The sequence below is a fragment of the Mus caroli genome, chromosome 6, assembly GCF_900094665.2.
Source record: "Mus caroli chromosome 6, CAROLI_EIJ_v1.1, whole genome shotgun sequence".
Classification (NCBI taxonomy): Eukaryota; Metazoa; Chordata; class Mammalia; order Rodentia; family Muridae; genus Mus; species Mus caroli.
The window spans coordinates 24,296,706-24,310,166 of record NC_034575.1 but is presented as its reverse complement, the minus strand read 5'-3'; the positions used below and the strand labels follow the sequence as shown (position 1 = coordinate 24,310,166).

Below are 13,461 nucleotides of genomic sequence, written 5' to 3'. Positions count from 1 at the left end.
TACTCTGGGTCAGGAGGCAACAATGGACACACACACACACACCCCATTCTCTCTGTCTATCTCTCTCTCTCACACACACACACACTCCATTCTCTCTGTCTCTCTGTCTCTGTCTGTCTGTCTCTCTCTCACACACACACTCATTTCTCTCTGTCTCTCTTTGTCCCTCTGTCTCTGTCTCTGTCACACACACACACACACAAAGAACAAATAAGCCTTCGAAACAGCTATTGCTTTATTTGGTGTTTTTCACATGTGCAAAAGTTCCCCAGAGAGCTGGGCCCCACAATGTGTAAAAAAGACCCCCAGTGGGGCAGAGCTGTGTAACCATAAAAAAAAAAATAGTAAGAGAAATCAGTTCCCTGGGAGGCCTGGCATGGGCAGAGCACGTCACTTGGGGCCAGTCCACACGCCACGTGCTGCTTGCTCTGGGTCTGCCGTCTTCCATTGCTCTTTCTTTTCCAAGCCCTTCACTCTAGGGTTGTGGCCACCAGACGGGCCTGACAGAGTCCTCAGGCATGGCGGATTGTGAGGGTGACTTCTCTCTCACACAGATCCCCTAATTCAGTGCTTGCCCACTGGCATCAGCCCCACTATGACCCCCAAGGCTTCCCCCAACCCCTGTTTAACCCCTTATTTCACAGTCTCTGCCCTGAGCCTCACCCCAGTCTGCTCTTGGGCCACATTTGAGGGACACTGATCTGAGACAAATAAAGCACCCCCCCACCCCTCAAGTGACATGGGGGGGTGTTGTACCACTCACATCACACCTAAGGCAGGTGTTTTAGTGTCTGATTCTGTGAGTGTGCAGAGGGGTGTGGCACATCTGTGTGGGTATGAGTTTGGCAGGAAGTGGGGGCCTGGTCTGGGGGGCAATACTTCTGAGATTCAGGGCACATTGACCTTGAAGGGGCTCCCAGGGACACTTTCGTCACCCCACTTGACAATGAGGATGTAGTCTCCCTTCTCCTTGACAGTGTAGGTGACGTTGTAGACCCGGTTTCCCATGTGCTTCACATATACCTCTTCGCAGGGGGTCTTGGGCCCATGCACGCCCACCATCATCATGTTGGTGCCTGGAGAGAGGCAGAGAGGAGTGATTCACACCAGGCCACAAGCAGCCCATGCCCCATCCCTGGACAGCTTCCTTCCCGTCCCCCTCCTCCCCCAGACAAGCCTCTTGGATGGAACATGCCTGCTTTGCTGCAGTCCACAGTGAATGAGTTCTTCTGACCCACAAAGGCCTGGGACAGACCAGGGCCCCTTGTTACCACCTTGCTGGCATCTGAGGAGAACTTGGGGATGGAACTATAACTGGCGCCACGGCTTGAGGAAGACTTGGTCACCGTCTCCACCAGAACTGTGGATGTTTCGTGGAGGCTGTGGCCTCCAGACAACCGGGGACCTGAAGGGTAGAGTAGGCGGTCACGGGACTAGTCAAAAGGACTCCCTACCCTTTTCTAGGACACTGACGGCTCTCTAAGATGGGCATTGGGTAACGTTGTGTGCGTTAGGCTCCTGCCTGTCCTCAGCAACAGCTTTTGAAGAATACGACCTGTTCCACAGAGGCAGCATCTGACCAGCTCCAATCCCTGCTTACCCTTGGGTCACAGCCACTTCTGACCCTGCCCCTCACCCTTCTAGGCTCCCTCTGGGGAGTCAAGTGAACTGAAAGGGCAAAAGTATGACTTGAAACTGGAACAAAATGGGGATATAGCTCAGTGGTAGAGCATTTCCCTGGCATGTATGAGCACTGGGTTCAAACCCCAGCACTGAAAAAAAAAATGGATTATTTTTTCTTTTTTTGGTTTTCAAGACAGGGTTTCTCTGCATAGTCCAGGCTGTCCTGGAATTCATTCTGTGTAGCAGGCTGGCTTCAGACTCACAGATCTGCCTGCCTCTGCCTCTCCAGTGCTGGGATAAAATAAAATAAAAATACAAGTCTTTCCAGGTGCACTCCTTTTATCCTATTTTATTTTATTTTATTTTATTTTTATTTGGCTTTTCGAGACAGGGTTTCTCTGTATAGCCCTGGCTGTCCTGGAACTCATTTTGTAGACCAGGCTGGCCTCGAACTCAGAAATCCACCTGCCTCTGCCTCCCAAGTGCTGGTATTAAAGGTGTGCGCCACCTCTGCCCGGCAAGACTTGTATTTTTAAAGATGCACTGCTCTACAGGATGGAATGCTGCCTAGCCATGCCCACCTCCACCATAGTAACTGTCCATAACTGAAAGCACACTACAATCAAATGTGCATGGCCACCAGAACCAGCCATGCTGGGCTGGGCTACGTGAACCTTCTCCAGCCAGGGTACTCACCTGTGACCTTTGCTTTGAAGGGACTGCCCACAATGTGCTGAGGGCCACCATACTTGATAGCAATGAGGTAGTTACCAGGAGCCATGGGAGTGTAAGTGACTACATGGCCCTCGGGACACTCCCGACAGTCCAGCTGCACCTTGGAAGGCCCATCAATGGTGACAGACAAGGCCCCTGAGCCTGCATTCTGGGTGTTTACAATAAACTCTGATGATACGCCTGGAAGACAGAGGGAGCAAGAAGTAAGGAAGAATGCAGCCCAGAGCGGGGCTCTGGATTCCTTGGGGCCTTGGATCCCTTGGGCAGCACTTAAGGTCAATACCAAGTGCCTGACCTACCAAGGCATGTCTGATTCCCCCAAATCTAACCCTGCTCCCCTCAATTCAGACACTCACCCGTAGTGCCTCCTTCAAGCCCAGGCCCATAAGCTGACACCAAGCCTGGGTCCCCGGCCTGGCTCTGCTCCCCAACACGGATCTTGAAGGGACTTCCAGGGATGTGGGCACCATTGAACTTGACATCAATTGAGTGTACACCGTTCTCATGGGGGATGAAGCGGATAGTATGCTTATCTGTGAAGCAGAAGGTTGGTGAGTAGGCCTCCATGTTCTTTCACCCCTTTGCCAGAGATCCCGGCCGGGCAGGAGATGGCAGGGGCGGGGCCAGCTCACCACTGTCCAGTTCAGAGACATAGCACTCCTCCACAGCTCCTGAGGGTGTGTGTACCCGGGCATCAATCACGCCACGTGCCCCATTAAGCTGCACCGCGAAAGATGCTGGCTGGTTCACTTTAAGCCCTGTCTCCTGCAAAGACCACAGAGCATACTCAGAGTCATGGGAAGCTGGGGATGGACCAGTCCTCTCTAGCTCAGTGCTGTTCTTCCTGTACGGCCAGCCCAGTGTTCACACCTCTCCAGCCTGGTCACTGCCAGCCAGCCCAGATTGCAGGGAAGGTCTGAGATGCAAAAGCTGACCTGCCACTCTCTGCATTCACCTGTGGGCACCATCCTAGCCATGCTGGGTACCACAGGGGATGAGGAGTGATGTATGCCTGTCTCAGCTGAGGAAGCAGAGGCCAGACGCCGAGTCATGCAGGCCTAGTAGCAGAGCTGGACAGTGCTGCAGGCCCATAAGAGAGAGCTTGGATGTGGCAGGCTGAGTGTAGATCGCCCCTAGAAGGAGGTGACCAATGGAGCACTGGAGAGAGCACAAGAAGGGCTTGGGGGTATGCGGATGGTAGCCTGGGCTAAAGCGGTGGGGCTCACTGTTGGCTGATAGGACTGCATTGAGGGTCAGCTGAAAGAATGTGGAGTGGGGCTGGAGAGATGGCTCAGTGGTTAGGAGCACTGATTGTTCTTCCAAAGGTCCTGAGTTCAATTCCCAGCAACCACATGGTGGCTCACAACCATCTGTAATGGGATCTGATGCCCTCTTCTGAAAAGAGTGACAGCATGTGGGTGTGTGTAAACAAAGTTTAAACAAAACAAAACAAACAAACAAACAAACAAAAAGAATGTGTGTGTGAGGGGAGGGTCCTGTCCTTTCATAACCGCTCTTTGACAGATTCCCAATTGCTAGCATGGCCTGCTGAAAGCCGGCATGGTATACATTCCCGTAGAAGGAAAGGATCTTTCTAGATGTCACACCAGGAAAAAGTAGAGCTGGTTGCAGTGGTAGGAGAGGTGTAGCCCAGTCTACATGTGCTTGCTCAGGAGTCCTCTGCAAACTGGCCTCTGTTTATTTTGTATTAATTTTATGTGCTTATTCTCATGATGTGCTTAGTTATAAACATCCAGAAGAAAGTGGAACAAATGCAGTGACAAGACATGCCAGCTCTCAGGAAGGACAGGGAGACAATGCTTCTAAAAAGCCCAAACAAGGCATGGAGCAGACACGCTCCCTGCAAGGGCCCTGACCTCCCCTGCACACAGTGGTTGAAGAGACTGCAGCCAGCTCGTCCACCAAGCTCAGTCACTGGCCATGTGGGCCTGCCCTCCTAGGCTCCTGCCTGTCTCTCGGGTCCCACCCCTGGCACAGACCTGGAGGCTGGTGACAGTGAGGCGGCGAGCGTCGTCTGAGAGGGAGGCCACAGGCACCACGAACGGGCTGTCTGGGATGTGCTCGTCATTGAACTTGATGGAGACCTCGTAGTCGCCTGAGGAAGGAGGCTGGTCAGCACACTTTCCAGGAGAAGAGCAGAAGGGGCAAACTTTCCCCAGCCCAGCCTTGTTCCAGGGCTCAGTTCTGAGTGGGTGAAGGAACTCGGGGTGCAAAGGGAGTAGTGACTGGTGGGGGGAGTCATACAGCCCATTGGTCAGCAAGTAGAGACCCTGTCCCCAGCCCAAGTGTGAACATTTACCTGGCTCCTGGACAACATAGGAGACGCCGCAAGAACCATCCTTGCGGTCCTCAAATGCAATCTCTGCCTTGCTGGGACCTTCCACAGCGATTGACAATCCCCCAGCACCAGCTTCTCGGGTCCAGATGCTAAACTCAGCTGGACAGCAATAGGGTAGGGCCACTTAGTGCTGTTACCCCTCACGTCGGCTGCCCCGGCCCTGAGCTCCCCCTGGCTTCAGCTCCTTACCTGGCACACCAGCTACACCTCGCTCCAGCCCTGTGCCTCCAGCCCGCACCTTGTGGGCACCACCTTCACCTAGAGGACCCACAGTGAACTGAAAAGGGCTTCCGGGCACGTGTTGGCCGCGGTACTTGACAGTGACTGTGTGGGGACCCATCTCCTGGGGCACGAATCGCACACTGTATGCGCTGTCTTCTCCCTCAACGATCTCTGCGGCTTCTGTCTTGCCAGACGGACTTGTCACCTGGGCTGTCATGTCCTGAGAGCTGGCCTCACCTGAAGGGTTGGGGTGATGTCAGACCAAGAGGCTGTATCCAGTCTCCATGAACCCCGCCCTCCTCGGTGAACCCCCTTCTCTGCTCAGGTCTAGCCTGGCCATCTGGGCCAAGGTGGTCAGGGATGAGGCCATTTTGACTCACAGAACAGGCGGCCCTCCAGCCTCCCTGTGAGGACCCCAGATCCCAGTATTCTCTGCTCACCTTCCTGCTGCCGGGTGATGCTGCCGAAGGAGCCCAGGCGTTCCCGGCCTAGAAAATCGCCGAAAACAGCAGGGAAGGGGTCTCCGCCGACCTGGGTGGACTCCTCCACTCGGACTTCACGCTTGGTCTCCCCACCCCGAGTCTTGCTGATCTCTGTCCGCTCTGTGCGGGTGTATGTATGACTGCTCCGCGTGAAGGTGCGAGTCAGGCGCTCCTGGGCAGACACCATCTGAAACCAGTTTCCTACAGAAAGCCCAGAGGCAGGTGACAGGAGGTGAGGAGAGAGGCGGGCAGGACAGAGGCCCCAGGGCAGGCTCAATCAAGGCTGCAAGGGCATCCCATGGCCGACCCCGCTCCGCCCTGGCTCTCCTCTGCCTTTACAGTGCCTACCTGGGATCTTGAGGTTGAGGTCACAGGTGCTACCAATGGTGGCAATGGAGGGTGCCTGTCTGCGCCGAGTGATGCTTTCCTTCATGCGTCCCTCACCAGTCACCTTCACGGTGAAGGGGCTTCCTGTAAGTGAGAAAGGAGAAGATCAGGTTCTCTGATCTGGTGACCTGCCTGGCCACCAGATTTGTCCCCACTGGGTCCCCGCCCAGAGCCTTACCAGGTACATGCTTGTCAGCAAACTTAATATTGATGATGTAGGTGCCGGGTTCAGTTGGGCAGTAGGTGACTTTGCATGTACCGTCTTCCATATCCTCACAGTTAATGTCCACCTTGCTAGGGCCTTCGATGCTCAGCCCCAGGCCTCCATAACCTAAGGGAAAGGATGTGAGGAAAATGTCTCCCCTGAGCCCCATGGTACCTGCAAGCACCCACGCCGCTCTCCTGCCCCACGAAGGACACTCTGCCTAGAATAGACGTCAAATGAATGTAGTGACCGCTAAGGAAGATGGTACCACAAGATGTAGAGAGGTGAGCCAGTGTTTGTCATCAAAGCCTTCTAAAGAAGCATTCTGGAAAGTTCCATAGTGCGGACCTCTTGGATTCCAGGGAATGGGGACAGCTGAGCTTCCTCTTAGCTATGGCACTGCTGACTGACTGGGGACATTCACTTTCCCCCGGTGGGCTCCAGACTGAATCCCAACAGGTCCAGGAAGCCCAGGGGAGGAGGAGGTGGCCAGAGGAGGGAGGCCACAGGCAGGAAACAGGGACAAGAATCTGTGGAGTGCTAACTAGATGGGGGATTCTGGGATGAGAAGTACCTGCATTGCGAGTGTCCACAATGAACTCTGCCACTTGGAAGGTTTGTCCCTCGGAAAGGCCTTTGCCCCAGACTCGAACTTTGCTGGCATCCCCGATCTCTGAAGGCCCCACCAAAATCTTAAAGGGGCTGTTGGTGACGTGCTTGCCACTCTTGCGCACGCTCACCACGTGCTCCCCGACCTCCTTGGGGGTAAAGGAGATCCCTGTGGAGAGGGGACAGTCAGCAGAACATCCCCCGAGGCCTCTCCCACCCAGGAACCCTCAAGAGTCCCTGTACTCACCAATGTGCCTGTTGGGCAGGCGCTTCAGCAGGCATGGCTCTTCATTGCCTGAAGGAGCACGGATGCTGGCTGTCAGCTGGCTGAGGTCACCCTCCGTGATCTTCAGTGACACATCGGTGGAGGTGCCCACATTAAGCTGTGACGTTCTCATTGAGTCATCACCTGGGACAGATGACAGTTGGGACAGATCAGGCTGTTGGCTCCACACAGACTCTAGCACCCCTGGTCTGCACTCACCTTAACTACTAACAGCCTCAGAAGGACCCAGCGTCTCTGTTCACCGAGCCTGTCTCAGTCCTGGGAATGCTAAGTCTCTCCTTGAACCTTTATGCATTTAATCCTGAGTCACATGGAGTGACAGAACAAGACACCAGATGCTCGCTCTCTCTCTCTCTCTCTCTCTCTCTCTCTCTCTCTCTCTCTCTCTCTCTCTCTCTCTGACTCTGATCACAGTGCTAATCTGTCTCTGGGTTTTCTCAAGGTATCAAAAACAGTGTCAATACCCTACCTTTTAAAGAGTAACTTGAAAACTGAAATATTTTTTTTTTTTTTTTTGGTATTTTGAGACATGGTCTCTCTATGTAGGCTTGGCTGTCCTAGAGCTCACTATTGTAGGCTAGGCTGGCCTTGAGCTGACATAGATGATCATGTCTTTTAAAGCATGGGATGGCAGGATGTTCGGATGTTCCTCGCCTGCTCTGGAGAACAACATCCTCACATTTATCTCAAGATGTTCTCCTCCTGCCTAGCAGTCTCTGTCCAAACATCCTGAGTGAACTGACTCGAGCATGGGTGTGGCAGGCTGCCCATGCCTGAATGTCCACCTCACCGCCTCACCTGTGATCTTGGCCGTGAAGGGGCTCCCTGGGATGTGCTTGTCGTCAAAGCGCACGATGATGCTGTAGTCTCCGGGTGCTGTGGGCAGGTAGGACACGGTACAGGTGCCATCCTTGTTGTCCTTGCAGGTGATCTCTGCCTTGGATGGGCCCTCCACAGCCAGTGACAGCCCCCCTGTGAGCGAAAGGGGGCTGAGGTCAGAGGGTCTATCCTTGTGCCGCCAACCTGGCAAGCCCCTTCACCTCTATTAGCAGCTCTCCTCACCTTCCCCAGCATCCTTGGTGACAATTGTGAAGGTGGCAGGCTTGTTGACCATGCCATGGCTCAGGCCTGGCCCGTAGGCACTGACGTGGCGGCTGTTGATGGCATCCACATAGAACTGCAGAGGGCTCCCTGGGGATTGACAGGTGGAGCTGGATTAGCATAGGGACAGGGGCTTCCTGCACCCATGTTGGCCCCCAGCGTCTTCAACAGCCTTGGATGTTGAGCCCTGTGTCTCTGCCACATGGACTTGGCTCTTAGAAGCCCATTACCACCAAGACACACACTTCCCCAGGACCTCCCATGGTGCCTGTACATGGCAGGTTCTTTTTTGTTTGTTTGTTTTTGGTTTTTGAGACAGGGTTTCTCTGTGTAGCCCTGGCTGTCTGGAACTCACTCTGCAGACCAGGCTGGCCTCGAACTCAGAAATCCACCAGGTTCTTACATATGTATTTAAAGGAGGACCGCAGACCAACATGGGGTCAGCTCCTCTTGCTGTGGTCTCACCCTGCCCCCGACTCACCAGGGATATGGTTGCCGTCGTACTTGATCCCCATCTGGTGCAGGCCCTTCTCTGTCGGCGCATATCTCACTGTGATGGTTCCATCTTTGTTGTCAGTGATGTTGGGGCGCGCTGTTTTTCCAGAAGGCATCCGGACTTCCCCTGGAAGGCAGACACACTTACATGTGGGACGCTGGTTTCCCCCACCACACATCCCTGCAGTCCTGGGGCCTGTTCTCAAGGGCCTCTGCTTTCCCCAGAGGCCAGACACTGGGAAGCAGCCTGTTCAGGAATAGAAGGACTCCCGGACTAGGAGACAGAGGGCTTGACCCTGAGTTCCAGCCTCTGCTCAACCTGTGAGTCTCAACCTAATTTGTTTTCCTCTCTGGGCCCTAGGGCTCATCCTTACACTTGATCTTAGCGGAAAGGCCAAGAGGCGTTCTCAGTTCTCGAGAGTCTCATGCGTGGGGCACCCATTACCTGTCAGCTCCCCTTTCTGCACAGTGAAGGGGATGACCAAGTTGAAAGGCCTCAGCATGGATTCCAGAGGCTCCACAGGCACCACGGGCTCCTCTGTGGCCTGCAGTGGGTGAGAGAAGGGAGCATTGGTGGAGAAGGCTGGGGAGTGTGGCCTGTCTCACGGAGTCAGAGAGAACGAAGAAAGAACAAGGTTAATAGTGAAACCGGAGCGGCAGGAGAGACGCATCAGCTGCAGAAGAAGGGGCGCCATACCCAGATTTGGGCTCCCTCTGCCCATCCTAATGCCTGCCTATTCCCCAAGAGGCCCAACCATGCGTGGCCCAAGCCTGCAGAACAACAGAAGGAGGAATGAAGAAAGTAGGGAGAAGGATGGTGAGGCCTGTTGTGGGAAGCTCTAGTACCCAGTGCGTGGGGCAGGTGCCAGGCCGAAGAGGGGCATAGGGCTGGTGCATCTGCAGCACTTCTGCGGGCTCCTCCACGTGAGGCAGCGGGTCACAGGCCTGGAGAGTAAGGCACAGGGCACACAATGTGGGGGGATCCAGGTCCCAGGACTGACTGAAGTCCTGGATGGGTATCTCAGGTGTTCTATCCTTGTCCTGCAGGGCCACCTCTGTAGAAACAAGAGCTAGGAGGGACAGCAGCCCAAAAGTCAGAGAAGAACACAGTGAACTCCTCCAAAGAGGGTTGGCACCTCTCAGGTCACAGTCGGAGCTGCGCCGCCTCCCTGCACGTTGGGAGGCTGCAGGGATCGTAAGGGCTCATTCTAGAGTACTCTGGCTCCAGGATCCATTTGTCAGACATGGGGACAAGTCCTCTGATTCCTTGAGGGCAGCTCCCAGGAGCCCTTGCAGCTACTAAGAGGCATATTCTGCACAAGCCCCACCCTGCCCTCCAGCCCCACCCCGGCCATGAGCTTACCAGCACGTGGAAGGGGCTGTTGGGGATGTGTTCGCCCCCAAAGCGGATGGTGATGACGTATTTGCCCGGCTCGGGAGCTGTGTAGTAGATGTCGAAGGTGCCGTCGTGGTTCTCGACCACGTCCACATCGAGCTCTGCCCCATCGGGTGTGGATACCGTGCAGGTCACCTTCCCCTTGCCTGCTGCCTTGGCGTCCACTGTGATCACAGTCTCCTCTCCGATCTGGATTCTGGGACCCAGGCAGGCACCTACCACATGAAAAAGCCAGATCAGGGGCTGCCAAGGCCGTGGCTAGATCTCACTTTTCCCCGCCACTCCCACAGCCTCCAGCCCTATCAGAGAAAGAAAAAGGTTACTCACCCAGTCCATGGCCTCCAATGGACACTGGAAATAGACAAGAAAGTTAGGCCATGAAGGTTCAAGATGAGCTAGTGGCAGGGGCGGGGGTGGGGAGGGAAGTGGGGTGGAAGGTTGGGCTGGGCAGCGGGGATAGATTATTTGCCAGCATGGCCCCAGGCTGGGCTAGGAGACTGAATGCACTCAAAGGAGGCTGGCTGGTGAGAAGGGATTCAGTGTTGGTGCTCACCTGTAACAAGGCACTTGCTGGCATCCCCTGTAGGCAGGGCATGGATGCGGAAGGGCGAGTAAGGGATCTCATCGCCGCCGTACTTGATGGTGATGGTGTACCGACCACTCATGTCGGGCAGGTAGGACACAGTATATGTGCCATCCCCGTTGTCTCGGATGTTGGCCTTCTTGGGTTTACCCTCGGGATCCTAGAGGAGAAGAGGAGGTCAGGCCTGCCCATGTCCACAGAGCCCAGCTGGGCAGGGGGCTGAGCCTAGACTCACCAGGATCTGGACGGTGAGAAGCCCCTCCCCAGCATCACGAGCATCAATGGTGAACTCCACGGGCAGGCTGGCAGGGATGCCCGAGGCATTGAGGCCAGGGCCACTGGCCCGCACTTTGCTGGCATCATGGGCTGGAAGCACTTTGATCTTGAAAGGGCTTGAAAGACAGAAGGAATGGACAGTTTGTCAGGGAGTTGGGGCTTGAGAACTGTGAGCCTTCCCACACCTGGGAAGAAGGAGCGACTCTGCAGGGCAGTATGAAGGGGTTGTTTCCCAGGACCAAGCGACATCTTGAGTTTTGGAGAACGGTCACTGAAGGACCCATTGAACATGGTGTTTTCTCCAGAGGAAGATGCTGTTAATTGTTTAAAGAGTCCATATGCTTTCTATGACTCTTTTCCTTGATGCTCATTTGGTGCCGAAGCTACTGGGGTGATATTACCTACAGGGAACCTTGGAGCGGGGCAGGATGGGGTAGTCCCAGAAGGAGGTTTAGACAGTAAAGGGGAACTCTGCCCAAGTCCTGGCCTTGAAGGTGAGGAGGCCCTAGGAGAAGCTCTCACTCAGCGTGGCTTACCCAAGGCTGGTCCTCACCTTCGTGGTACCTCCTGGTCAGCATACTTGACAGCTACAGTATAGGGACCATCAGTGGCAGGTGTGTAGTGGACAGTGTGGGTACCATCACCATTGTCACGCACCTCCACAGGCTCAGCCACACCTGGACAAAGGCAGAGGAGTGTCAATAGGGTCTCCTGGAACCTCACCTCCCTTCCATCTTTCACTCCAGACATTCCATACCTGTGGGGCCCAGCACGGCCACCTGCAGAGGAGCCCGGCCAGCTTGACTGCAGTCCACTGTGAAGGTCTGAGGTACCCGAGCCCTGACGCCGGTCCCTAGCCCTGGCCCTGAGCACTTCACCTTCCCAGGGTCTACCACATCCTTCACAGGAACTCGGAATGGGCTTCCTGGGTGGGTGAGAACAGGGGGGGGGGGGTTAGCCTCTGTCGACTGCCTGGCAAAGTCTGTCTCCCTGCTGCTGAGAAGCTCTTAGAGGCAGAACAATGTGAGAAAGCAGTTTGGAACTTACTTAGGAAAACAAAACAAACAAACAAACAAAAAACAGGACTAAGCAAATTTGCCTGCTGAATGAGACAGGGCAAACCTCACCTTCTAGACTCCTGGGAAGAAAGCCCTCCTAAATCTTTAAAATGTTAACAATGGAATGTTTTTACAAACAGCTTATGTCTTTTGACATTGTAGTTGAAACGTGAAGAAGAGATGCAGAATTAAATAAGAGAAAATGGTGTCTTGTTTTAACAGACCACTCTACAATAACAGAAGACATGACACCCTCAGGCAGCTAGGCTGTAGATCAGCCAATCTAGTCAGTAGATCTGTATGACCATCGTTGCAGGAGTTTCTTTGCCCAATCACATTAGGGCAGTGGCAGGCCTGTGATTGGACAGGAAAAGGGGGGCGGAGCTAGGAGTTTGGGCGATAGGGAGAGATATAGAGGTAGCAGGAGGGGGAAGGAGAGAAGCCAACATGGAGGCAGGCTGACAGGAAGCCGATCCTGATCCCGTGTGGGTTTAAACAGCCACAGGTAGCTAGGATTTTCACAAGGTTAGAATAATTGGGTTAAAGCTTTTGTCTTTATCAACTGGCTCTGAAATTATTGTATTGGCATCTTGTAAATTATGATCTTATTGTTATATAAATCTGATTGGATAATTAAGCTTTATGAGTCATGTTTCTACCGGGTAACTAGGTATTGAGATGGCTGATCGTGGGGTGTGTGGGACATTGCATAAAAGCGAGATGAACTCGCTAACTGGGAGAGAGTAGCTCAGAGGTGAGAACTCGCCGAGCAAGGACCCTGCTGAGACACAGTGTTGTGGCCCGCCAGTACTGGTACTAGAGCAGGAACACGGACCGATGGGGCAGGAGAGATGGCGGGTTGATTTTTTTTTTTAATATTTCCCACAACAGACCAAAGTCTGGTGCAAGGGCCTCTGAGAATGAACTACAGGGTTACCACATCCACCTCCCGCCCTGCTTCTTGCCCTCTGCAAATCTCCACATCCCCTTTCCTGTTGATCTATCATCCTCTTCCCAGAGCCCACCTCACCCTCCCTCTTTGCCCACCTGGAATGGGCTGTCCCCCAAAGGTGATGTTGACGTCATAGTCTCCAGGGGTAAAGGGGATGTACTCCACGGTGCAGCTTCCGTCCTTGTTGTCCTTGCAGGACATCTTAGCTTCTGAGGGGCCCTCAATGGCTAGGCCAAGGCCTCCTGTGCCAGCACCCCTGTAAAAGAACACTCCTGTCAGCTGCTCTAGAGCCAGTGAAAGGGACAGAAGGGATTGGGGGGACAGGGAGGAGAGGGCAGGCTGCTAGGACCCAGTGCTGGAAGGGATGGTCTGGAATGGGCTGTTTGGGAACATGGAGAGGACTGATCCTTAGTTATCTCGGACAGATGGGAAGGACAAACAAGCAGAGATCAAGATGGACATGAACTTGGGTCAATGCAGAGAGAAGGATACCTGGTTTCCACAGTGAAGCGGTTGGCCTTGTTGACCAAGCCACCCTCCAGACCTGGACCAAAGGCCCGGACTCGGGTGGGGTCACAGCCCTCAGTCACACCCACTCGGAAGGGGCTCTTGGGCACAGCTACTTCGTCATACAGCACCTCTACCAAATGCACACCTGGAAGCCAGTCACCGTGTCAGTCAAGGAGAGCAGA

General features: G+C 54.3%; 1 protein-coding gene across 2 annotated transcripts in view; it reads right to left on the bottom strand.

The window, feature by feature from the left end:
• Positions 1 to 212: 212 nt before the first annotated feature.
• Flnc (filamin C) overlaps positions 213 to 13,461 on the bottom strand; it is a 28,808-nt gene continuing 15,559 nt past the window's right edge. Inside the window, exons 23-48 of one of the 2 annotated variants that reach the window (XM_021165901.2) lie at positions 13,262 to 13,424; positions 12,865 to 13,025; positions 11,517 to 11,684; positions 11,313 to 11,436; positions 10,719 to 10,875; positions 10,454 to 10,643; positions 10,228 to 10,251; positions 9,868 to 10,115; positions 9,351 to 9,449; positions 8,950 to 9,049; positions 8,491 to 8,631; positions 7,971 to 8,099; positions 7,707 to 7,880; positions 6,870 to 7,031; positions 6,588 to 6,791; positions 5,987 to 6,139; positions 5,770 to 5,892; positions 5,380 to 5,622; positions 4,907 to 5,176; positions 4,679 to 4,816; positions 4,359 to 4,474; positions 2,991 to 3,123; positions 2,715 to 2,891; positions 2,320 to 2,538; positions 1,196 to 1,405; positions 213 to 1,076 (exon numbers count right to left, since the gene is read on the bottom strand). In XM_021165901.2, the coding sequence (XP_021021560.1) occupies positions 889 to 1,076; positions 1,196 to 1,405; positions 2,320 to 2,538; positions 2,715 to 2,891; positions 2,991 to 3,123; positions 4,359 to 4,474; positions 4,679 to 4,816; positions 4,907 to 5,176; positions 5,380 to 5,622; positions 5,770 to 5,892; positions 5,987 to 6,139; positions 6,588 to 6,791; positions 6,870 to 7,031; positions 7,707 to 7,880; positions 7,971 to 8,099; positions 8,491 to 8,631; positions 8,950 to 9,049; positions 9,351 to 9,449; positions 9,868 to 10,115; positions 10,228 to 10,251; positions 10,454 to 10,643; positions 10,719 to 10,875; positions 11,313 to 11,436; positions 11,517 to 11,684; positions 12,865 to 13,025; positions 13,262 to 13,424 (4,214 nt within the window). In that variant the 3' untranslated portion in view covers positions 213 to 888. The remainder of the gene's footprint in view (positions 1,077 to 1,195; positions 1,406 to 2,319; positions 2,539 to 2,714; positions 2,892 to 2,990; positions 3,124 to 4,358; positions 4,475 to 4,678; positions 4,817 to 4,906; positions 5,177 to 5,379; positions 5,623 to 5,769; positions 5,893 to 5,986; positions 6,140 to 6,587; positions 6,792 to 6,869; positions 7,032 to 7,706; positions 7,881 to 7,970; positions 8,100 to 8,490; positions 8,632 to 8,949; positions 9,050 to 9,350; positions 9,450 to 9,867; positions 10,116 to 10,227; positions 10,252 to 10,453; positions 10,644 to 10,718; positions 10,876 to 11,312; positions 11,437 to 11,516; positions 11,685 to 12,864; positions 13,026 to 13,261; positions 13,425 to 13,461) is intronic. The other variant, XM_021165903.2, reaches the window with a different exon arrangement.